This window comes from Cyphomyrmex costatus, unplaced genomic scaffold (genome assembly GCF_001594065.2).
Source record: "Cyphomyrmex costatus isolate MS0001 unplaced genomic scaffold, Ccosl1.0 scaffold416, whole genome shotgun sequence".
NCBI lineage: Eukaryota > Metazoa > Arthropoda > Insecta > Hymenoptera > Formicidae > Cyphomyrmex > Cyphomyrmex costatus.
Window position 1 is genome coordinate 61,943 of NW_017278384.1, and position 26,197 is coordinate 88,139.

At 31.5% G+C, this 26,197-nt stretch overlaps 3 protein-coding genes and 1 long non-coding RNA gene across 6 annotated transcripts in view; 1 reads left to right on the top strand and 3 right to left on the bottom strand.

The window, feature by feature from the left end:
* The window catches only part of Rme-8 (receptor mediated endocytosis 8), a 43,684-nt gene extending 41,163 nt beyond the window's left edge, over positions 1-2,521 (bottom strand). Inside the window, exons 1-2 of the mRNA XM_018544071.1 lie at positions 2,438-2,521; positions 1,351-1,615 (exon numbers count right to left, since the gene is read on the bottom strand). Of these exons, the coding sequence (XP_018399573.1) occupies positions 1,351-1,615; positions 2,438-2,508 (336 nt within the window). The 5' untranslated portion in view covers positions 2,509-2,521. The remainder of the gene's footprint in view (positions 1-1,350; positions 1,616-2,437) is intronic.
* Positions 2,522-7,331: 4,810 nt separating this feature from the next.
* On the bottom strand, positions 7,332-19,906 carry mRpL54 (mitochondrial ribosomal protein L54). Its single transcript, XM_018544066.1, has 2 exons — positions 19,728-19,906; positions 7,332-7,658 (listed from the first exon to the last, which is right to left on the bottom strand). Exons 1-2 carry the CDS (start codon positions 19,825-19,827, stop codon positions 7,354-7,356), a joined length of 405 nt encoding a protein of 134 aa, XP_018399568.1. The 5' UTR covers positions 19,828-19,906; the 3' UTR covers positions 7,332-7,353.
* Positions 18,970-19,607, bottom strand: LOC108777236 (uncharacterized). The gene is made up of 3 exons (XR_001940819.1): positions 19,470-19,607; positions 19,215-19,401; positions 18,970-19,127 (listed from the first exon to the last, which is right to left on the bottom strand). It is a non-coding gene; the product is annotated as an uncharacterized LOC108777236 (long non-coding RNA).
* A 2,583-nt stretch (positions 19,907-22,489) lies between the features above and the next one.
* LOC108777237 (Phosphatidylinositol glycan anchor biosynthesis class K) overlaps positions 22,490-26,197 on the top strand; it is a 20,653-nt gene continuing 16,945 nt past the window's right edge. For all 3 annotated transcript variants that reach the window (XM_018544067.1, XM_018544069.1, XM_018544068.1), the window contains exons 1-2: positions 22,490-22,762; positions 22,865-23,470. In XM_018544067.1, coding sequence (XP_018399569.1) covers positions 22,694-22,762; positions 22,865-23,470 — 675 coding nt within the window. In that variant the 5' untranslated portion in view covers positions 22,490-22,693. The remainder of the gene's footprint in view (positions 22,763-22,864; positions 23,471-26,197) is intronic.

Here is a 26,197-nt window from a genome sequence, read left to right on the forward strand (position 1 = left end):
TCAGTATTGTAGGAGTGTACAAAATACCCTGCTCCTGCGGGAAAGTGTAAATTGGTAAAACCGGAAAAACGGTTAACACACAGATAAAAGAACATCAACAGGATGATAGGTTGAAACACGTCACACAATCAGCTCTGGCAGAATACAGCATTGAGACAGGACATCAAATACTATTCGACAAAACGGCAACCATAGCTACAACATTATATTTCCCGAGGAAGCACAGAAGCCCTGGAAATACAGGAACATCCAGACAATTTGAACAGAAACTCAGATAATAATGTAATGTAAGCAGGATATGAAAGACTGTCCTCTCGACAGGCCAAGGAAATATCCTTGCCCCACTCCTCAATATACCCCCTTCCCTTTCCAATAGCGTCTACAAAAAGGAAGTCCCCCAGGGTAACAGTTCAGTATCAGTGCATCCCTCGCCCTGATGAAGTGAACGACATGGTTCACGAAATTCGGCATTAAGAATGAAGAAAGTCACGGTGATAACCTGTAAATCTTCTATAATTAAAGACATTTCACGACATGCAACGAATTATTGCAGCCTGTATATCAATATCACCCAACGTTATTAGAACAGCAAGCCAATCAATTTAGAAGAATCCAATGTTAGTGGTGGCAATCATTTCAAACACCTATTACCATAAAAAGTTATATCAGTATAAGATGTAAAATATCTCGTAAACTAGTGATTTTTCAGTACCATGATCTCAATACTTTTTTATGCAGAATAATCAGAAGAATCATATTGTGTAAAAAAAATTTCATATTATATAATTCCATTTAAAAAAACGAAGTTGAGTTTGAAATCTGTGAAGCGCCTCCACCTGGACAAAAATTATTATCACCATATGATAGCCCCCTTTATATCGGCTAATTTTGATTAAATAAATTTTTTTCTACATCTTACTTATTAGAAGATATTTCAGGTGGTAATAGTTATTACGACACTTTGTATACTAAGCACACTACAAGATATTAAGAGATATTTTCTCGTACTAATTCAAGATGGAAACTTCATATAACTCAAATATATGTTCCAAACAATTTCAAAAATGCAAGATATCAAAAAGTTTCGTTTTTAAAAAAAAAAAAAATATCGAAAATCATTGGAATTATTTTAATGAAACTTTAAACATGTACAAAGTTTCATCAAAATAATACAAGTATAATAGTTTTCAAAACTTTTAGAAAATATAACATTTTTTTTCTCTGGGTGTCTTTGAAGCTAAACTGTTTCAAACATATGGTTATATAGTCTTGAATGAAACAAGAAAAAAAACGTGTGTGTGTGTGTGTGTGTGTGAGTGAGTGAGTGAATGTTTGTATGTGTAAACTCACCAAAATTTCTTTAGATTTTTCAACATGGTTTCTGTATTTGAGTGCTTCTGTCAATAGATGTGATCTATGTTCAGAACTAAACTTCATGGTCTCATTTTTCCGCTCCTTACGTACAGTTATAGTAAATTCATGAGAACCTAATTGATTTCTATTTATTGGCTGTACACTTATAAAATCAGAATATTCCCATTTGTTTGTCACTTCCAATGTGCTAGGATTATATGTTGTTATTCCCATTGAGCCAATGGAGAAGATACGCTTGTACCTAAAAAAATATATATATATATTAAATTAACACGTTTTTTATACCATTACTGAAATTAATTTCTTAGTTTTTAATAAGTCTATATAGATCATTGTTTCAGGGGTTTTTAATTTTTAAAAAACACCGCTGAGGACTTAGTACAGTCAAAACGTTCCGTGAGATTATAATAAAAAGAATAATAATTATTGGGCAAGTTCAAGACGACAAAGTGGCTAAGTACGCTTGCCGAGCGATCGAGTATGATTGGTTGGATCTATAAGTAATAACCAATTATATTCAATCGCTCGGCAAGCATACCTAGGCGCTTTACCGTCTTGAACTTGCCCATTGTTTACATCTTTCAGAGCTTGTTTATTGAAATGACCTGGTAGATTCTCATTATATATATACATACATATATAATATATATATACATATATAATATATATATATATTACTCTTACATACAAATAATATTAAAAGAATGTACTAGTATTAATTTTTTGGATATTTAACAAACATCTAAGCAAAGATAACATACAATTCAAAGTTTATATATTATTTTTGTTTTATTGAATAATCGTAAGCACAACTAAATAATATGTTTTTAGACGCAATTTTGTTATCATAAAAAATTGATAATTTCTAAGTTGTACAATTGTATACCGAGCTTATTAAATATCATACAAACATGAAATTTTATTTGATATATAAGACATTAGACAGAATACTATTCTATCATTCTTTAAATGAATTGTTGAAATGAATTGATACGTGCATATAATAGAATAAAATATAATAGAATAGAATACATGTAAGAAAGAACGTTGTACGTGCGCTTACTTTCCTTTCCATGTAGAATGCTTGGTAACTAAAAAGCATGCCACATCTTGATTGTCCTTTATCGGCATCATTGTTTCATTTCACGTGGACGCAATCGTCAGTTCGGATAAAATTTTAATTAAATCGCCGAATATTGTTTGTACAAGATGAAAGGCGTAATAGAACATTCGCGCACGGGTTATTACACGATCATCATTACGTAAAATATAAGAAAGAAAGTTAAATAAACTTCAACTGTCCTTGTTGCTAGTTCGAGTTCGAATAAATATTACTTGTGTATACACTCATTAAACCTTTTCATTTAACGAATATCATCTTCAACAACTTTGTCAACCTGGAAGCGACCATGATGGTCGAGAACTGGGGGCGTTAGGGGTGTCAACGAACAGCTGTTTCTAGATGTCGACACTTGACACTCCGAAGTCACTAGATTTCACTAGATTAATAACAGGTCTGTTCGCGTTGCTTGCACTTTTTGCACTTACCATCTTCGCTTTCTCTCTTTTTAATGGCCCCAACACACACTTTTGCATAACGCATAAAACATGTGCACAAGGAATTTCATTAGCCCATTTTCTTATGCATGAGTTAATGGACCAATCAAATTCTTTATGTATATGGTTTATGCTGGAGACCTAGAAAACAGAGATGCGTCATTGAAGGGTATAGCGGGGAGCACAGACTTTTGCATAACGCATAATACATATACATAAAGAATTTGATTGGTCCATTGACTCATGCATAAGAAAATGGGCCAATGAAATTCCTTATGCACATGCTTTATGCGTTATGCAAAAGCTGTGCTCCCCGCTTATGGCTTGATTGGCTGTCTAAATCACGTGATCAAAGAGCCATTTTAATTCACTATTGCATCTAATAGATATAGTTTTATAACGTATGTACATACATATATGTATATATAGAGAAAAATTTAGACAATACAGTGTCGAAGTGCAATAAAAAACTATTATTATGGTGTAAGTATTCTTATTCGTGTGAATATTTAATATCGGACTTAACCTAACCTAATCTAATCTTTCTACCTTTTGCATCAACTGTCATCAGCTTATTGGTCAAGAGTACTTATATTGAATTAAAATGGCGGTGGTTACCTAACCCAACCGACGCAATGTCGCATCTCTGTTTTCTAGGTCTCTAGTATCATATACTATAAATTGAAATTGCCGCTTTGATTTAGGATCATTTCTGATTGGTTGAAATAGCGAGCGGCCGCCATTATGTGCAATGCTTCACCCATCGACATATAGTATGAAGTAAAGATCTATAATCAAAGATGCGCCAACCGCGACGGCCCGTGATTGGTCTGCCATTGCGTACCCGTGCCAACCTTACCTGCCTGACGCTGCCAAACTAGGTGAGAAGATGAGAGCCTGTTACGTATATGGTTATAAAAATATGTAGGTAAAAATTGCGAAGTATGGTCTTGTTTTATGAAATATGTAATATTATGATAATGATATAATATTATGATATTATTTATTCTAAATATTTTAACATTCAATGTTTAGATTCAAATAAAATTTAAAGCTAAAAATGACACTAATTGCTCAAATATATGAAAATTTTATTCATCATCAATATTCAAATATATAAACATGTATAATTATTTTTTTATTTGTTATATTTAATCATATGTTCCATCAAATGTATTGCCTTTTTCATTCGATTCATTTCGTAGGATTATTTTAATGCTCTTAAGTATTTTATTTTTCAATTTCAAACATCTGATGATTTCGGATGCGATCGTACATTCCTTCTGTAGAGTATGCAACATCTTTGATTCTAAGAGCCCCAACACACACTTTTGCATAACGCATAAAGTATGTACATAAGAAATTTCATTGGTCCATTGACTCATGCATAAGAAAATGGACCAATGAAATTCCTTATGCACATGCTTTATGCGTTAGTGTGTGTTTCTCGCCTTAGGGCGGGTTCACACCTTGACGGAAAAGCGGAAAGCGGAAGAGCAGTTAACCGATCAGAACTCGCGTTGGTAGTAAATAGTACAAAACTAACAGAAAGTCGACTACCTGATTGGCTACTGCTTTTCCGCTTTCCGTTTTTCCGTCAAGGTGTGAACCCGCCCTTAGGGTGCAAACTCATGCAGCGGAATAGCGTAACGCGGAACGAGAGGAGAACGAATAAGGGTCTGAGCACAAGCACTGCCGTAATATTTTACGATATACTTAAGTTGTAGACGTAAATAACGCACAAGCTTTGGCGTATCGGCGTATGACGTGTTTATGTACATTATTGACATATCTTTCGATAGCGTGCATAAACACGTCATACGCCGATACGTCAAAGCTTGTGCGTTATTTACGTTTACAACTTAAGTTGTCGTAAAATGTTACGGCAGTGCTTGTGCTCAGACTCTAACGAGCATTCCGTGTTTCTAGAGAATCTCGTGATTGGTTCTACTCTCGTTCCGCGTTACGCTATTCTGCTGCATGGGTTTGCACCCTTAGGCCTATAGCACATGAAATGCATAACTGTGCATAAGCATAACATAAGGCCGCTGGACCAATGAGCATCTTATGTTAATCAATATGGCGTCTATATGTTGGATGCTCATTGGTCTAGCGGCCTTATGTTCTGCTTATGCACAATTATGCATTTCATGTGCGATAGGCCTTAATGATGGTGGTACGATCACAAGTTCTGTGCGACGAAGAACAGAAATTATGATTGTACCACCATCAGGACTTAATTCTGCTCGATACGTTGACGAAATCCATCTAATCTGTCATGAAATTCCTCAGAACTTAATTCAGCGATTTATGAACATACGGATACGCTGTCAAGAAGTGATTCAACAGAGAGGCGGTAATACACAATTTTTAAAAATGTATTTACTTACACACACACACACACACACACACACACACAGACACACACACACACGAGGTGTAAGTCCGACCGTGTAACCTCCCCGTGGTACACCTCGGGTAATGCTAATACCGGTGGCAAAATTTAAAAAAATTTTTAGAGAAAAGACTAAAAAATGCAACATTTACTTCAAATCACTCAGTGAAAAAGATTTTAACGTGACGATTAATAACCATCTTTAAGAGAAAGTATTGAATTTAACTTACGTTTGAAGAAATTTGGTATAGTTTTAAAACGCTTTTTCGCTTCGCGACCATTCTTCGCGGAGATATGCGAAATTCGAATTTGATCCTTTTTAACATTGATTTTAAATGACTTTAATTTTGTTAAAAAAACTGCAGGCAAACTTTGAGATAGAATAACTTCGTCAAAAATCATCGTATCGAGATGTTTAAAAAAGCATTTTAAAGCTTGAAATCTATACTTTTTAGACCGGTATTCCAAAAAATAATCTTACTGATATTTCGTAAAGTTACACAAATATAAATAAAAATGCGTCAAAACCTGAAAATTTTATACGAAATTTGAGAAGTTCAACGGAGCCAAGTAAAAATTGTGCACAAATGCGGTTCACAGCTTTCGAAAGAGTGAATCTTTACCTTAAATTTGCTTTTTTGTTGAGCTCTGTACGATTTTTTTTCACCAAGTTATTCAACGTTGAAATAAAAAGGCCATTTTTACTTAAACGTTAAATAACTCGGTGAAAAAAAATCGTACAGAGCTAAAAAAAATGCAAATTGAAGGAAAAGATTCACTCTTTCGAAAGCTGTGAACCGCATTTGTGCACAGTTTTTACTTGGCTCCGTGGAACTCCTCAAATTTCGTATAAAATTTTCAGGTTTGACGTACTTTTATTTATATTTGTGTAACTTTACGAAATATCAGTAAGACCATTTTTTTGGAATACCGATCTGAAAAGTAGAGATTTCAAGCTTTAAAATGCTTTTTTAAACATCTCGATACGATGATTTTTGACGAAGTTATTCTATCTCAAAGTTTGCCTATTTTTGCAGGATGGAACAAGTGATCCTTTAATTTTGTTGAGTAGTGTATTATACTGCAAAAATATTTTAATTAAAGTCTGCGACATATACAATGCGTTTTTTCCTGTTAGATTGTTTGCGTTTTTGTAAATTATTAGAATTGCATCATACGGAACGTAGATTTTCTAACTGAAACGTAAGCAATCCAACAGGAAAACATACATCATATATCGCAGTCTTAAGATATTAATATAAACAACAAAAAGTAAAATTTAATGTTATACGGATTACATTTAAGAAAATAATTACTGTAATTATTGCAATTATAAAAAATATTTAATAATTTTTTTTTAATTAAATAAGATAATTTTTATGTATCTATAATAAAAATAATTAACTGTGATAAATAAAATTTTAATCTTAATATAACAATAAGAAACAAATATTTATCAATATTATGCATATTTTAAAATAACAGGTTTCATTAAATCATACGAGAATTTTAATATGATAAAATATGCTTATCACATATACATATTCATTTATTAACATCCATTTATCATTAATGACAAACCCATTTTTGGCCAAATATTCCTAAAAAAAAATCACGTCACAAAGTTACATAACGAAGTCATGTAATTGAAACAAGTAATAACATAACGGACAGTTCCAAATCAATTACAATCAGTGATTTTTCAATGATACGTAATTGAAAAAATCAGATTCATTATATAATTTTGTGATATGATTTTTTAAATAGGGATATTAATAAGCTCAAGTGTTAAAATTAAGAAAGACGCTTATCATTTTAATCATCCTTTACATAAATCATTCTAATGTATCTAACTCTTTAGTACCACATTGCCATTTGCTTTAAGTGTTAGAAAAGATGTATAATTGTAATAGTGCGTTTGCGCACTTAAACATAGAAATAATAATTATCTTCAATGCTTTTTTTTCAATACATCAAACCTATGGAAAATGCACTAGATGTGCGTGGTATATTTTTTCAAAAGTAAATTAAAACTTTCTAGTTGTACTTTTTTGATTGTTTCTTCTTAAACCGAGTAATCGCAATTTTCTATAATATTGTTTTGTATTTGGATCTAATTCTTCCAAAGGTGGAGGAGGGCCAGTTCTAATATTCCACAACCAACTAGGGTATTCCGAATCTGGTTTTAACTCGATGTCTTTTCCTCCTTCCTTACAAATATTCGTACCGCAAACATGAGTTAAGAGCCTGTTAACATCCGTTTCAACGGGTAATACTTTTTTTTCTACTGCAACTAATGTCTTCTTTAATTTCTTCCCTCCTGATCGAGTCACTATAAAAAGAAAAAGAAATATTATAAAGTTACTTGCCATTATTTTTCAACCTAATGAATGTTTTTAATACGATTGTGTGTACAGCTGCAGCTGAATTTGTTACACAAATTATCATTACAATCATAATTATAACATCGTAGGTAATAAACCATAATCGATCGTTATCATTTTATACTGCATGCGTTAAAATTAACAGTTTTACAAATCAACAGTATTGACAATATAGAAAAAAAATCTACATTTTTGGTAAAGGCTACCTGAATCTCGGTCCACAAGCACTGCAAAAAAAGTGCGTAAAATTACATAAATAGTATGTGTAACAATTACACAATTTATAGTGGAAATTTGTAAAATTGTGTGATTTTACAAAAATTAGTTCATTTTATCTCTGATAATGTAAATTTATCTTTACATTGGATGGAAAATTACAATTACAAATTAAGAAATTAATTTTATTTCAATATAGAAAATTTACAAACGCGTGGAAGTTTACAACTATTATAGTGGGTCCCAAAATTATCCCGTATGACTGTTGTAATTTACATGAAATTTTTTTTACAGTGAGTATGCTTCGTATAATTTATAATCAATATCAAATCTTATTGGACCGTGAGAATTTAAGGTAATAAGTAACGACGAGAATATGCCGTAACGGTCAAGCTGGATCTTGGATGCTTCTAATATATAATTTCGTGCGAATTTTTATATTACGTATGTAAATTCTTAAAAATGCGCGCCGAAATTTTTTCCAGACTTACAACGCAAACTCTAATAAACTAGTACCGCAGTACTATCGTATTAAATTGACTGACGTATTAAATTGACTAACAAGATAACGATTTTGATGCTCATGGCATCTTGGATCCCAATAATGTCAAATGATATATTAAAAATCTGTAAATAATTAATTTGTATTGTGAAAAATATTACCTCGGCCTAGAGTCCTAGATATCAGAGAAGCGCAACCGATGTTCCGCGTCCTGATTAGCTGACTGTCAGCCAATCATGACATTCATTCAGTGGTATTAAAAATGGCTGACTAATAGACGATTGGTGGATTTCATATTTCGTCTGCAAATGACGCCATTTTTAATACTTTTCTTAGTAATTTTGCGATACTGACTTAAGCCGGTTGCGCTTCTCTGATATCTAGGACTCTACCTCTGCCGACCCACACAGCACTAAATGTCATCAGAACGTCGTCAGAATATTTCAAATGTCTTTTATAAAATATTTTATTTGAAATATTTCTGCATATATGTAGAAATATTACATGTAGGATATTTTATTTGAAATATTCTAAAGACATTTCATTTGAAATATTACATGCGCAATATTTTCCTTGTATTCTGGAGACATTTCACTCCAAATCTTTCAGAACGTTTCATATGGAATATTTTGACGATATTGTATTTGAAATATATCAGAATTTTGCGAATGAAATATTCTAGAGATATTTCATTTGAAATATTACATTTCCAACATTTGTTTGATATTCTGGAGATATTTAATTTCAAATCTTTCTAAACGTTTCATATATGAATTAATAGTCTGCTGACATTTGAAATATTTCAGAATGTTTGCGAATGAAATATTCGAGAGATATAGACATTAGTAGTTTGCGATCTATCCATGTGACCATGTGCTTCGTGTTACTGGTGCTGTTCATTCTACGCAACCTGCAAATCTGTGCAAATCTAAGGTATGCATATGCGTGAAACGGAACGCAGCCAGTAATGCTTTTATGCAAAGCATGAAAATGTGACCGCAGCACATACTCACATCGCAGTATTACGTGACCATGACATATCCTAACCTCAAAAATCATCAACTTTAACGCTTAATATCTCGGTTCGCGAAGCAGAGCGACGCTTATATTTCTGCCAGATGTTGTTTTTGAAATATTTTAGTATTTTGCGAATGAAATATTCTAGAGAATAGATTTTTATATACAAAGCTTATTAATTATACTAGGTGTTTCAGACCATCCGTCTCACCCTTTTATCTTCGCAGAATAATATTCTGAATATTATTCTGCAAAGATAAAAGGGTGAGACGGATGGTCTGAAACACCTAGTATAATTAATAAGCTTTGTATATAAAAATCTATTCTCTAGAATATTTCATTCGCAAGATACTAAAATATTTCAGAATGTCTCAGAATATTACAGAATATCTCCAGAATATTGCCAGATGCGGGCATAAAAGAAAAAGTTTCTAGAATATTACAGAATATCTCCAGAATATTGATAGGCGCGGATATGAGACATTCTGCTAACATTGCCAGAATGTTTCTGAGATCATCGCCAGAATATTTCAGATTTCAAATGTAATATTTTGACGACATTCTGGTGATATTCGGTGCTGTATGGGGAGAGTCGAACCCGGATCTCTGGCATTTCGTGCGAGCGACCTAAGCCTTTAGACTACAGAGGTCTTAGTAATATTCTTTGCAATAATCATATAAGTAGGAACAACGTCTATTTTCAGGCGACAACAGTAAACAAACAATATCAAATCTTATTGAACCATTAGAGTTTAAACTAATAAGTAACGATGAGAACATGCCATAATGGTCAAATTGGATGCTTCTAATATATAATTTCGTGTGAATTTATATAGGTTTTATACAATAAAACCTAAGTATATGTTTTTATATTCTTATTGAAAGATCTTCCTATTCCAATCCAAGTGGTTTAATTCTTCTTTAAAAAAATTATATCAAAATAAATTTAAACACAATTCATTCAAACACATTTATTCCTTCAACCAAAGTTGTAGTAATTAGTGATACAATCTTCCTTCAAAACATTACTATATCGCAAAATTGTATTACTTTATTCGTTTCAAGTATTACCGCAAAATATTAAAGAAGTAACAGTACAAAATGAAAAAAAAATTATTTAAATAGAAAAATTTTTTATATAAAGATACTTGGCGCTGCTAGATCGAATAAAGAAAACTATGAAAACTATCTAAAAGCTGTAATAATTATTAGGAGACAGAAATGAAAATGATACGAAAACAGCAGACAAAGACAAATCCGATGACGATGAACTGGATTGCAATCCGATAGAAGCTAACGCGATGAAAGATCTGGAAGATTTTGGTAAGATTGACGTCCCGATTGATTTATCGCAAAAAATATCGCGATGAATGAATACCCGAAGAGTCTTCGATAGAGTATGACAAGTTTTACAAAATAAAAAATCAGATTCTGTGACTGTGCGTAAGTTGCGAGAGTGGTACAGGGAAAAGTTTTCTTATTGAAACGATTAAACATTGGATCAGGATACATTTGAAAAAAGCGACTGCCATATCTGCTCATACGGGTATCGTGGCTACATTTCGCATATTTGGGTATCGTAATATCGATGGCTTGACGATCCATAGAACGTTTCAACTATATCCGTCACTCATGAATCTATGGCAAAGTATACGCATCTTGAAGACTATGAGAGACAAATTGAAGATTGTCGAATTACAAATACTTCTTAAAATATGATGTAACGAACATGCATCTTACTGTAACCAATTACCACACACTCATTAAAACAATTACGTAAGTTTTAAATTTTTCTTTTTTATAATTTTTACTTTTACCGTTTGAATTTATGTTGTTTACTTTAGCTCGTAGCCCCTTTCCCTTTTGATGATTATTTACTTTAAAATTTAAATGATATATACAATGACGAAGAACGTTATGTAAAATAGTAGGACTATAAAAAGTAAGTGATATCCTAAAAAAAATCGTATCATAAAAATGAAGAGGTCAAGCCATGTTCAAAAAAAGATCCTCTCAAACATTTAAACCTTTAAAACTTTAAGTGATTATCTAATAATAATAACATATCCTCAAAAATTTAAACCATTGAGACTTTAAATGATATTATCTAATAATGGGAATGAAAAGTTACTTTTTAAAAGTAATAAGTTACAGTTACTCGTTACCGAGTAAAAAAAGTAACGAGTTACCGTTACTAGTTATCGCTTTTTAAAAGTAACTCGTTACAGTTACAGTTACTCGGAAGGTAACTTTTCGTTACTTTTCAGTTATTTTTTAAAAATCAATCTAAAAATGTACTTTTGCAGTATTTTTTATTTAACCGTTAATAAAAGCAATATATACAATATAGCATGTATAACATTAACACTATGTATAGTTTTATTTCTTAGTTTTTTTTAAACACAATTTCGTAATTCTACAACCTGTAAAATATGCAGCAAACTGAAATACACGTATATTCGATGTATCACATAGAAGCAGGGAATGGAAGTAACTCGTTACTTGTAACGAAGTTACAGTTACAAGTTACTTTTTTGGTAACTTTACTGGTAACTGCGTTACTTTCTTTTTTTGGTAACTGTAACGGTAACGAGTTACATTTTTTGGGTAACGGTAACGAAATTTACAGTTACTTTTGTCGTTACTTTGCACACGATTGAACACGGTTCGATTGGATACATGCTATTTATAGCGCTTATCAATAAGACTTGAAAGTCCTTAGACATTCGGCCGTCATGATTCAGTAATTATTTTACACTTCTATCTTCTATGTAATATATAGGACAAACAAATATTTCAGTTTGCTGCATATTTTACAGGTTTTAGAATTACAAAATTGTGTTTAAAAAAAATTAAAAAATAAATTAAATAATAGTAAAATGAGAAGGGCTACGAACCCAAAAGCGAAACAGTTTAAAAGACGATGACAATAAGTGTCGAAACATCGTTTGTTTTTATCTAGTTTTGTCCATGTTATTGTTCTAATATATATTTATACATTTAATTACATTGTCATCATCGTTCTTATCGGAAATAAACTATTTCATTTTTGGCTCGTAACCCTTCTCATTTTACTTTTATTTAATTTATTATTTGAGCCATTCTACATTGTTTTTTTTTTTTTTCAAATAAAACTATATATTTGTCAGTATTACATATAATAAAAAAAAATGCAAAAGTACATTTTTAAATTGATTTCAAAAAAGTAACGGAAAAGTAACGAAAAGTTATTTTTCAAGTAACGGTAACTGTAACGAGTTACTTTTAAAAAGCGATAACTGTAACTGTAACTAGTTACATTTTTTACTCGGTAACGAGTAACTGTAACTAGTTACTTTTAAAAAGTAACTTTCCATTCCCTGCATAGAAGATAGAAGTGCAAAATAATTCCTGAAATAATGGTATACTGTATATATTTCTCAGCTGTCAAACATCACTTCAGGATCGCTACAGCAGTTGACAGCTAAAATATTTCAGAAATTTTTAATATTTTGTAGAAAACTATAGATTATATAGGATTGTATAGGATTATCTGAATCACAATATAAGTTAGAAATTAAAAGGAAAATTAATGGCGAATTCGATTGGATGCACTAGTGCGCACTGAGTGCACCTGAGTTCATCTTCCTTCTTTTTCTTTCCAGGAGAAGGGAAAAGGAAAAAAGATGAACTGGTGCAATCACACTGCACTGGTGCAATCCAATCGAATTCGCCATTAATTTTCCTTTTAATTTCTAACTTATATTGTGATTCAGATAATCCTATACAATCCTATATAATCTATAGTTTTCTACAAAATATTAATTCGCCATAAGAAATACACATAATCTCTTTACTATAATACTGCAGCTATATTTTTACTTAATCTATACTTTTAGCTGTAAATAAAATATTTTGATAGAAAGAAAATAACGCTATAATTAAAATATATAACAGAAGTTTTGCAAAAAGGGATGTTTTCCAATTGTTCAACATAAATGTACATAGAAATGTACAAAGTAAAGCTATTTACGCAGCTCAATTAGAACAAAATGTGTTTAGATTAAGTTAAACTAAATGTAGCTTGTACGCCTGTATCAAATAAAAACAATGTCCTACCACATTTATAGCTGTCGTAATTAATAACATGTAATTGTTATATAACAGAAAAACATGTCTAATCGTATGCAAAGTAACAATAAAAGTAACTGTAAATTTCGTTATCGTTATTCAAAAAATGTAGCTACATTACCGTTACAATTACCAAAAAAAGAAAGTAACGCAGTTACCAGTAAAGTTACCAAAAAAGTAACTTGTAACTGTAACTTCGTTACAAGTTAACGAGTTACTTCCATTCCCTGTCTAATATATAATACATTATCACGAAAAATAACTGATATATTATTAAATGTGTCATTCAAGTGAACATACATAAAGTGTATATTTTCTAAATTTAATAATATATTACCACGAAAAATAATTGATATGTTATTTAAGGTGCAAGTTAAAAAATGAACATACATATAAGTAAAACAGATTAACAATTTGCAGATTATAGTTTTCTAGAAAATAAATGCGATATGTTATTCTGCGTAAAATATAAAAGTCGATTATTGAGATTTGATTTGAAATTTATACTAAACCGTACAATGAAGAATAAATGCTTGTAATTTCAAAGTATTAATTTGTTAATGACTCGAAAAAGAACATGGCGGCCTAAATTGTAATCTGTTTTACTTATATATATGTATGTTCATTTTTTTAACTTGCACCTTGTATAACATATCAGTTACTTTTCGTGGTAATATATTATTAAATTTAGAAAATATACACTTTATGTATGTTCACTTGAATGACACATTTAATAATATATCAGTTATTTTTCGTGATAACTCTTGTAGAAAAGTACTACTGAGCACTAGGAGTATTTTGAGGCACTACTGTACTACAGCACTACTGTACTACTACACCAGCGCAGTAGTGCTGTAGTAGTACAGTAGTGCTGAGTAGTGCTGTACTACTACAGCACTACTCTACTACTACAGCACTACTGCGCTGGTGTAGTAGTACAGTAGTGCTGTAGTACAGTAGTGACTCAAAATACTCCTAGTGCTCAGTAGTACTTTTCTACAAGGGAATATATTATATATTAGACAGGGAATGGAAGTAACTCGTTAACTTGTAACGAAGTTACAGTTACAAGTTACTTTTTAATATATACTTAATAATATATTATATTAGATAATATTTAAAGTCTTAAAAGTTTAAATTTTTGAGGATTAAGTTATTATTATTAGATAATCATTTAAAGTTTTAAAGGTTTAAATTTTTGAGAGGATCTTTTTTTGAACATGGCTTGACCTTTTCATTTAATCTTTATTTGTTTGTTTAACACTTCATAAAATCTCCGTGAGATCATTTTTTCAAGTAACGATTTGGAAGGTAAACGTTTCAAGCTGTAAAATGCTTTTTTAAACATCTCGATACGATGATTTTTGACGAAGTTATTCTATCTTGAAGTTTACCTATTTTTGCAGAGTGAAACAAGTATTACGTTAATTTTGTTGACCGGTGTATATATTTAGGCGAGAAACACACTCTTTTTCATAACGTATAAAGCATGTGCATAAAGAATTTGATTGGTTCATTGACTCATGCATAAGAAAATGGGCCAATGAAATAGGAAGTTCTCATGATTTTTGAAAAATATAACATTTTATAATTTATATTATATATATCTTTAACTGCAATGTTCAAGTAATTTTTAAACGCAAATTATGAAAGAAAATAAATAATAAAGTATTGCAATATTTGAAATGCCGAAGACGGTCTGGATACGACCGAGCTCTCCCGAACACGTTGTGACGTCACACTGCAACAACGAAACCACAATTCTTCAGCAGAAAATTAATTTGTTTAAAAAATGAGCAAATGAAACACATACAAAACGTGTTTTGTACCTTTGTGTAAAAGTACGACAATTAAAACACCAGAAAAATTGTTTTTTTATGTGCCTTAAGCTGAAAATGTGAGAAAAAAGTATTTTAAAAGTGCACATCGTATTAATGAACCAGGAAAATGGAATTATTTTTGTTGTGAAAATCATTTCGATGTAGGTATTATATAAAATATGTTTTTTATGCTTTAATATTATAAATTTGTAAAAATATTAATTATGTTCGTAAAAATATCCAACATAACCTAAAACGTAAGCTAAAACATTGAATGTTAAATGTAATGGGCCTTCTACAATAAGCCATAAGTCATAAATCAAAAGTCAGAAGCTAGTTGCAAGCGAGTCAGTAATGCGTCATAAGACAGTAATAAGTCGGTAGTCCGTGACCGAGTGAAGATGGCCAAATTCCATCTCTTCTGACTTACAGCTTATGATTACGTTATGACTGACCAATCAAAAAGCAGTATGTGTCTGCCATTTCTTACGAGAAAACTGATTTCGTATAACCTAAAAACTGAATCGAGAATATTTTGATCGAAGTGATTTACATCGTATTAAAAATGGAATATGAATGTATACAAGAAATTTATGACATGGAACTCATCAAACTTGTCGAATTTAATTGTTGAATCTAATTGCTGAACTGTTATGATGCAACGATCTAATACGGCTTATTGTAGATGCAAATTCCTTAAGATTTATGACTTATAATTGTGACTTAACACTTATGTCATGTGAGTAATGACTTATGGCTTATTGTAGAAGGCCCATAAAAGTATTTTGGGAATTTGTAAAATTATTACATCTAAAGAGTTGCTTTTATTCCTCGAACTTCTGGAGCATTATATCGCTCCCCAGATAACAATTGGTGAGCGCTCATATTACTCTCACGGCATGATTGTCGTGAGTTCGTGCAATAACGCATTCATGTTACTCTCACTAAGAGAGAGAAGCACGAGTGCGTGCGTAAAAGGTAACATTATACAGTCATCTGTGAAGGAATATAATTTACATAAAATTCACGTTACCTTCACGCATGATCATCATACGTGCGTGCAAAAACGCATTTATGTTGCTTTCATGCATGCAGTAATAAAAATCGCGCGCTTTCCGCCATCTTATCATACGCCGAGCTGATTATCATTAAATTATTTTGTTAATATAACAAAATACAATTTTTTCGTTAAATGAACAAAATATTGTAAATTTTTTTATTTAGCGGTACAAATTTATTTGCTTACTTACTTTTTGTAAATAACAAGGTAAAATTTTGTTGCCATTACAAAATAAGTGTTCTTTTAGTAATTTTAACAAAATAATCTGTTTGGATAGACAAAATATTTTTATTAAAAGTATATATAGACAATTCGAAACATCTCTGTCAATAAGGTAACAGTGGAGCAGTACGTTAGGTGAACGACTCAGAATTGGACCGTGGATCGAGTCACGAGTTCAAATCCTATCAGGCTTAGAAGTTTTTTCCTAGGTATTATTAGTCAGTTCAGTACTTAAGGGAGGACACAAATGATGTGGAGAAAGAAATCTAATTTTTTTTTTCGTGAGCGTCCGCATGCGTGAGAGCAATATGGTATTCAAATGAGGACACAATTGTCATGCGCATGACACTCACGCGTGTGGATAATCTTGCACGCGTGAATGCACTGTGAGAGCATTGTGCGCGCATTTTGTTATCTGGGTCATCATTAACAATGTATTCCCAAACCATAAATACCGTTATTTTCGGTAAATTTGTCGAATTGGCTTTAATAAAACTTGGATCTAGTTCGTTTGACATTTTAATTTTGAAATTTATATAAAGAATTTTCAAGAGTTAATTTTGCTTTGATCACAGTATATCCTTACACTGTGCTTTGACTTTCAACATAAGCAGCCGATTGCAGACGGTTTACTACAGTGTGACGTCACGCACTTATCAGCAAATTAAAATCGTTTTCTCAAATTTCAAATATTATTAAACTTTATTTTAGTTTTTTAGTACCTATCCATTGCTAAAAATTACAAATTTTATTATACATAAATTTATAATAATGCATATTTCCATAATAAACAAAAAAAAACGTATTATTTTTTTTATAGGAACTCCCTCCTTATGCACATGCTTTATGCGTTATGCAAAAGAGTGTGTTTCTTGCCTTAAGCGGAGAGCACAGACTTTTGCATAACGCATAAACCATATACATAAAAAATTTGATTGGTCCATTGACTCATGCATAAGAAAATGGGCCAATGAAATTCCTTATGCACATGCTTTATGCGTTATGCAAAAATCTGTGTTGGGGCTCTTACAGTAAAAATCATTCAATGTTACTACAGTTGTCTAAAGTGAGAAATAGAAAAATCAAAGATATATCAGAATGTTTGTTCTTTCATTCCATTGAAAACTTTTTACATTTCAATGATATAAATGATGAAATATACACTGAAGTTATAAGTATAGGTATACCTCTAGATAAATTTTAACTTTATTAATATAAAGATAAAATACATTTATATAAATTATTTTCTAATAACAAAATCCATTTTGTGCTATCTTTCTACAATATTTTTTATACAGTTTTTAATAGCATTTTTATATAAAAGATTTTATACAAGAAATATGAATATGGCAAAGTTTCTCAATACAGAAGAAGTTTTCACTTCTAATAATTGACATTTACTTGACTATAGTAGCATTTATTATACAAAATATTTCATGTAAAATATCAATGTTTTATTATGTTACTGCTTTTTATTGTATATAATACTTTGTTCGATTTTACAATCAAGGCTAATAAATACATTATTTTATTCATAAATGCATTTATTTTATTATAGAAATATTCTTAGATTTGAAAATATTATGTTAATTTCTATATTTTGTTAATAACAAGTATGTACATAAATCTATGATCATTCTCGTTTTTTAATAATGCAGTAGAGTTCCTTTATTCAACCTTGTTTTAGTCATTCTTTGTTTTAATCGACCATATTTTTTAATAATTTAGATGCTGCAAAAGAAAATCGTTTAATATATATATATATACGACACTCGAACAATGTTTATAATTTCTGCCACTTTAAAACAAAGCAACAATATTTATTTTTTTGCAGATAATGAACAGTTAACATTTATATAAATATAACATGTATATATTTTTCTGATAAAAAATGTACAATATGAATAACATTTTTATCCTACAACTTAATCCTGATCGTAATCTAACTTAAAAAAAAAAAAAAATCATACAATCGAAAAGATTTGCGTATTAGCATAATACCAACATTTTGAAATGTAAAATGCTTACACAATATTTGCATAATGTACTGGGTATCGATCATGAAACTTTTTCCCTAGGATGAAAAATGAAAAGTAAAAATTTTTACCATTGAAGTTAATGGAGAAATTTTTCACTTTTTACTTTTCATTCTAAGGAAAAAGTTTCTTGATCGATACCTTGGACACGATATGCTATCACTGTGTTTACCACATACAGTCAGCTGGACGTCACAGTGATATTATGCCATTGCACGCGTACATGCATTATGCCAGCATCGTACAAATATTTTGTTCTCTAGGTATTAATTTTTATGTGCTGATGATGGTCATAACTTGACCGAAACGTTTACCTTAGTCTATTTTTTAAATGTATGACTTTGCGAATGACATCTTGCGTTGTAGCTGTATGCTCATTTCTATTTATATTTATTTATCATTGAGCTACCTTATCATTCTGCTTAAGTCCGGATCTACAATAGAGTTTTAAGCTTTTAAAGTTACGTTTTTAAAGCACTGCTTTTGTGTTTTTAAAACAGTAATTCTTCTAGATTACTAACTAATAATAGAAAGCGCTCACGGATTCGCTTTTAGCACAGTTGAGTCAAGTTCAGTTTACTGAATGCGACCATTTCATCAAGTTGATAGATATCTTAACCTCTAAAATCTCAAACTTTAACGCCTGATATCTCGGTTTACGAGGCCGACCGTCGCACTTTTTGCCAGATTCTTTTATTTTGAGTAAAACTGCATCGAATGAGTGTATTTTTATTAAGATCTTAGGAGGAGAGGGTTATTAGAAATATTTAAATTACCCTCTTGATAATCATTTAACTTTTAATAGTCACACGAACTTGGAATTCTCCATCAGGTTAGACTGACCGGTCGTCTAATCGTTGGTACGTTCATGGTGCATATGCGATATTTTTTAAGAATAGAAATACCCAGGATTGAGGTTGAAGTAGGTTGAAGTTCAAGGAATTTAACCGTGAATATGACAGAATGTAACGAATAATCGACAAGATCGATGAAAAGATATATGTCGGTACGACATGAACTTTTCATTCTCTTACCTGATCCGATGTATTCTCTCGTTTGTACCGTATATTGAATCGGTATTATGGAGTTTCTTGAAAAATGGAAGAGCCGGTAAACGACGGAGAAATTCATCATGTAATATAACTCAATATAAAACTATAGATGACTATAGGACTACTAGTACCATGGTGGAATATATACTTCCACCATGACTAAAGCGGGGAGCACAGACTTTTGCATAACGCATAAAGCATGTGCATAAGGAATTTCATTGGTCCATTTTCTTATGCATGAGTCAATGGACCAATCAAATTCTTTATGTATATGGTTTATGCGTTATGCAAAAGTCTGTGCTCCCCGCTTAACGCTTAATAACTCGGTTCACAAGGCCGATCCCCGCATTTTTCTTATAGATTCTTTCGTTCTGAGTGAAAACGCGACGAATGAGACACAGTCGCAAGTATCCTGCACACATATAAATATTCAATATGGCGATGAAATGTTGCAAGTTATTCCGTTCGGCGGACATGGCAGTACACGGAACATTTTTCGTGACCACCTTCAGTCTACAACCTTACTCTTACTCATATATGTAATACTACTATATGGCTAGATGAGAGAGAAGTCCATGTCCCAGAACCACGGTGCGGGAATATACTTCTCTCTCTTTCTCAGCGTACTTTGAACGTTGTGCGCATGCGTCGGATCATCCCCTCCATCAATAATAAATAGAAGGATAAATATACATATATGTGTAAGGAAGAAGGAAAAAGTGATTGATTCCGCTTCAGGGTATAACCTTGTTACAGTTAACAGAGTCAGTTTAGTCGGAATAAATAAATTAATCCTAATTTTATGAAATAAACTTTTTCAAGATTGCCGTTATGTATATAAGAATACAGTGCAATCTCTTACAGAAATTTCATGATAATCAGTGCAAACTAATACCTATTTCATACCTATGCAAACTAATGTTTTCAGTCGCATTAGGCTTTTTACCACATAAATAACATATCTTGACTATTTTTGCCTGTGTACAACAGTACACATTTAATAAGCATAACGAGCATAACCTGTTCGCGTCATCTCACTGATCGCACTCTATTTTCCTATTGGCGGATGCAATCAATCCAACGCATGCGCACAACACTCAAAGTACTCTTAGAAAGAGAGGGAAATATATATTCCCGCACCGTGGTTCTGGGACCGCTTCCTCTCACTCCCTCTTATAGGCACTAGCCATATAGTAGTATTACATATATGCTCTTACTTCATGGTATCAATCATGTAACTTTTTATCTAGAGCGGAAACGTGAAAAGTGAAAATTTTTATGAATGTATGTATGAACATATACACACATACATGCAAAAAATTTTTACTTTTTACGTTCCGCCCTAGAGAAAAAGTTACATAATCGATACCCTCGGACGTGTTTTTATTTTGGTTCAGATCGTTCAGGGGGCCTATTACGGTTTTTCGATGAATTTAATCACTTTTCACATTTTCATATCACGTGACTTTGGTCACCCAATTACGGAATTGTTGAGTGAAAATGTGAGATAACTAGGCACTTCCAGTATAGTAATCTCACATTTTCACGAAACCAAACCAAACAAAACAGTTTGCAAATCTTGAGTGAGGCGGACGATTCGCAGTCGGATTAAAGTTTAATTATAATTAGTAAGGTTAGGCTTTTAGAGATGAACGTTACAGAAAAACAGAAAAGAATTTTATTAAATTATATGAGTATGAATGAAGATTATGCACGAAGCCGCCTACGATATAATTGCGGCAATAAAAAAGTATTAGTATGTACTACACATTATCTATCAATATATGTTAAAATATAAGATTTTATCAGCAATGTGGTAGTATTTTAGTTTTAGTAGATAAATGTATAATAATAAGTACATATAATAATACGCAAATTAATTTTGTTTACATTTTGTTTACATTCCCTATTTCTCCTATATTCTTCTTGTTGCACAAGCACAAACATTAAATTATTCATTATATGAATAACAGAATAAGGTAATGCGTCTTTCTTTGTCATTCTTGCGTGATTTCACATTTTTACGGTGAAATTTTATGCCGAGCCCGCTCACACGAATAATTTCATATTCTCACGAGGTGAAATTAACCTTGGGTGAATTTCTCACTTTCGTCATTTTCGCCCAATCCGAAAACCGTAATAGGCCCCCAGATGTTTAATTGACCAAGCAGAGTCGATCATACTTTTCATATTCATCTGTGATTGGTCAATTTTCTATGATTTGAGATCCTACGACCGCTACAACTTCCATTGTAGATCCCGTATTAGATTTATGTTAAAATCATACGCATTATTTGTTTTTTTTTAAATCTAATAAATGCACAATAAAAATATTAGGTGTAGTAAAAAGAAATCCATTATTTTTGCATGAAATTGAAGGCTTGATCGTACTTATACAACGCTTTATTATTTATTAATTTACAGTACTTATTATATATTTTCCTTTATATGTATGTTCTGTTTCATATTTATTATAATTCTAAATTGTAATATATCAATAAAATATAATTCATGATTTTATTTTAATAAAATTTGCAAAGAAACAAAAATTTTGTGAATTTTAAGAGAAATATGGGAAATTAGTGGAAAATTTGGAAAAAACAGTAATTTTATGAATTAAATGGAAAACTAGGGAAAACTAGGGAGATTTTTATGTCCCAATAAGGAAACTGCTTCACTAGAATCTGGCAACACTGTAATCGCAGATACCGCTTGCCTTTCCTCCGCGAGGAGCATAACCTGTTTGTTATGTTAGTCTTCGTCTCATGGCGCCGATATCAGTTGAAACCTATCTGTATATCTACTAAATTCCTGCTATACTATTATAAGACGTGATCTGGCCGTATTGCCTCCGCTTACTCCAAGGAGGCAGGAGCCACTAACTAAGAAGAAAAAACCGTTCGCGAACTACCCATCACTGATAGAAACATTTGAGAACCACATTGAAGATGAAAATGCATTTGGCATGTTGTATAACGATACTGATTTCTTTTTTAGTGTCGTGCTATACAGAGGAAGTATGTACGCGTCTCTTCTGCATTTTATTTTACAATTTACCCTTAAAGTTTGATTTTTCTTATCTCTAATCATTTATTATATTATTCTCTTATTTATTATAGATAGCGGATAACTTTGTGAAAACGGAGCATTCCAATAATTGGGCCGTTTTGGTCGATACGTCACGTTTCTGGTTCAATTATCGACATGTTGCAAATGTTTTATCTATTTACCGAAGTGTCAAACGTTTAGGAATACCTGATTCGCAAATCATTCTGATGATAGCCGATGATATGGCGTGCAATCCTAGAAATCCTAGACCAGCGACTGTTTTTAATAACATTAAGCAGCATATTAATGTTTATGGTGATGATGTAGAAGTTGACTATAGAGGTTACGAAGTAACTGTAGAAAATTTTGTAAGGCTGTTAACTGGACGCTTAGCTCAGGGAACTCCAAGATCAAAAAAGTTATTAACTGATGAAGGTTCAAATATTTTAATTTATTTAACGGGCCATGGTGGTAATGGATTTTTAAAGTTTCAAGATTCTGAAGAAATCACCAGTCAAGAGTTGGGGGATGCATTAGAACAAATGTGGCAAAAACGGAGATATCACGAAATTTTATTTGTGGTTGACACGTGTCAAGCAAGTTCTATGTATGAGAAATTTTATTCTCCAAACATATTAGCAGTTGCTTCTAGTTTAGTGGGAGAAGATTCACTTTCTGTAAGTATAAAAAGCATCTTTATAATGATTCAGTAGCATTGTGAGAAAAATATTTTGGAAAGAACTATAGAAATCAGTTTTTTAAATATTCTTTCTTATACTAGTGACACATTTGATAAACATAAACAAAAAAGTTTCATTTAAAACAAAATAATATAATACATAATTTATAATACATAATTTATGTTGTTGCAATATCGAATCAGACATTTCGCTGATGTTGCATATAAATTATCATAATTTTTTACTATTACATTTAAAGATCTAAAACTTTCCAGAAAACTTTTTCAAATATTTAACTACAATATAGCATTAAAAAAATGAAAAGTTCAAGCCATGTTCAAAAAAGGATACTAAAAAATGTAAACTTTTTTATGTATTGTAATAATAATATATTATTATGAAAAGTAACTGATATATTATTAATCAAAGGTGCCAGTACAAAGTGAACATACTCTTCGGCCGATTTTCGAATCGCCTCCGCCTTCCGCTATCCCCCTAACCTCACCGCGTGCGATCCAAATGCCGCACGATGCTCGAGCGACATTTGATCTGCGCGCAGCACGGTGAGGTGAGGAGGACAGCGGAAGGCGGAGGCGATTCGAAAATCGGCCGAAAATTGCATACACTTTATGTATGGTCACTTTGTACTGGCACCTTTAATTAATAATATATCAGTTACTTTTCATGATAATATATTATTATTATTAGATAAAAAGGTTTAAATTTTTGAGTATCCTTTTTTGAACATGGCTTGAACTTTTCATTTTTATGACATGATTTTTGGCAAAAGAGAGGGATGGTAGGGGTGGGTGATAGGGGGGGGAGGGACAGAAGAAGAGGTCTGGTGGGTCGAAGATGATGAAGATGTAAGTGAAAGGTGAGAGGGGATGTTAAGCGACGTCTACAATGAGATCTTAAGACCTAAGATTTAAGCTTTAACGGTCAACGCGATGTTGCAAATGCTTTGAAGCGTTTTTTGATTGATCAATTTGTAAAGTTCTTTCTTCTGATTGGTCAATCAAATGCTTCAAAACATTTGTAGCGAGACTTTGACCATACCTTATGACTGCCTTAAGTAACGTCTTAAGATGCCCTCTAGATTCATAGTTGAAAAATAAGGCGGCACTTGAGTAAAATCTCAAGACATGACTTCGAAGACGATCTTGTTTCAAAACGTCTTGATACGATTCATAAACACATCTTATTCAAAATAAGCAATGACTTAAGACTATCTCATTAGTTACGAATTCATAGTCAATTAAGACTGCCTTATTTGACGTATGAGACATTCCACGTGAGGAATATCAGTCATGTCTCAGAAATTGATGTAATTTTCCATATCGGTAGCTTTTGGCCAAATGTAATGTTACCCCAAATGATTTTTTTTTAATTTGCAAAATCGATCGCGTTATAAATAGTTAAATATTTCAGCACTTTTTTTTTCAAAATTCGATAACTTGGTTTAATGCAACGTTATCGCACCATATGAGAATGGAAATTTGTGTGAAAAAGATTGAATTTTAATGTAAAATTATGTACGTTGTGCGAAAAAAAATTTTTCGTTATTTATTTAACAATATATTTTTGACGAATTTTTTAAACAACCAAGAAGATGATGAAAAATTCTGAAAAAAATTTTTTTAAGAACTACCAACATATGTGTATTCTATAAAAAATCAGCAACGATATGTTTTTCTTCGTTTTTGAGAATTTCATTATTCAAGTTGCCCCATAACCGCGAGCGCGTGTGGATGGTGCGGCACGGCACAGCCACAGTATATCCAGTAGCGCAACTCTCTGTCGGCACCTTTGATGTTAGTGTCACACAAAATGAGTGCGCATGCGCGAAATAAGCAACCTGCGCATGCGCGCCACCTAAATTTCTTTCTCACTTGCTCTTTACTCTCCATCTTTCCATCTTTTTCTTGCTACTCTATCTCATTTATATGTACATTAAATTAATCTAAATGTAATAAAAACTTAAAAAATAGACCATAATTGTAATGCATTGTAAAATAAAAAGATAAGGAAATATAAATTTATGTAAATATTGTGTAATATAAATATTATACCGTAAAAATATTTTAATAAAAGACTGCGACATATAGAATGCGTCTTTTCTCGTTAGATTGTTACCGTTTTTGTAAATTACTTGCATCACACAGAACGCAGATTTTCTAACTAAAACGTAAGCAATCCAGCAGAAAAACAAACATCATATATCGCAGGCTTAAGATATTAATATAAACAACAAAAAGTAAAATTTTATGTTATACCTACGGATTACATTTAAGAAAATCATTACTGTAATTAATTACAATTATAAACAATATTTAATAATAACTTTTTTTAAATTAAATAAGATAATAATTTTTATATGCATATAGAATAAAAATAATCAACTGTGATAAATAAAATTTTAATCTTAATATAACAGTAGGAAGCAAATATTTATCAACATATTATACATATTTTAAAATATCATTACACATATGCCTATATATGTACAAAAATACTCTCTTCTTCAGCAACACCTGAAACAAAGCTAAGATCAAAAGTGCAAAAGTACAAGAGAATAGATAATTTATACAATAGTTGTATAGATTAACTATTCTCTTAGTAATCGTTCCTCGGTTTCACTTAATTTTTTCCACTTTTTCACTATTTTATTTCCACAAACTTTTCGGTCACAAACTAAATTCGTAGTTTCTCGAACTAACACAA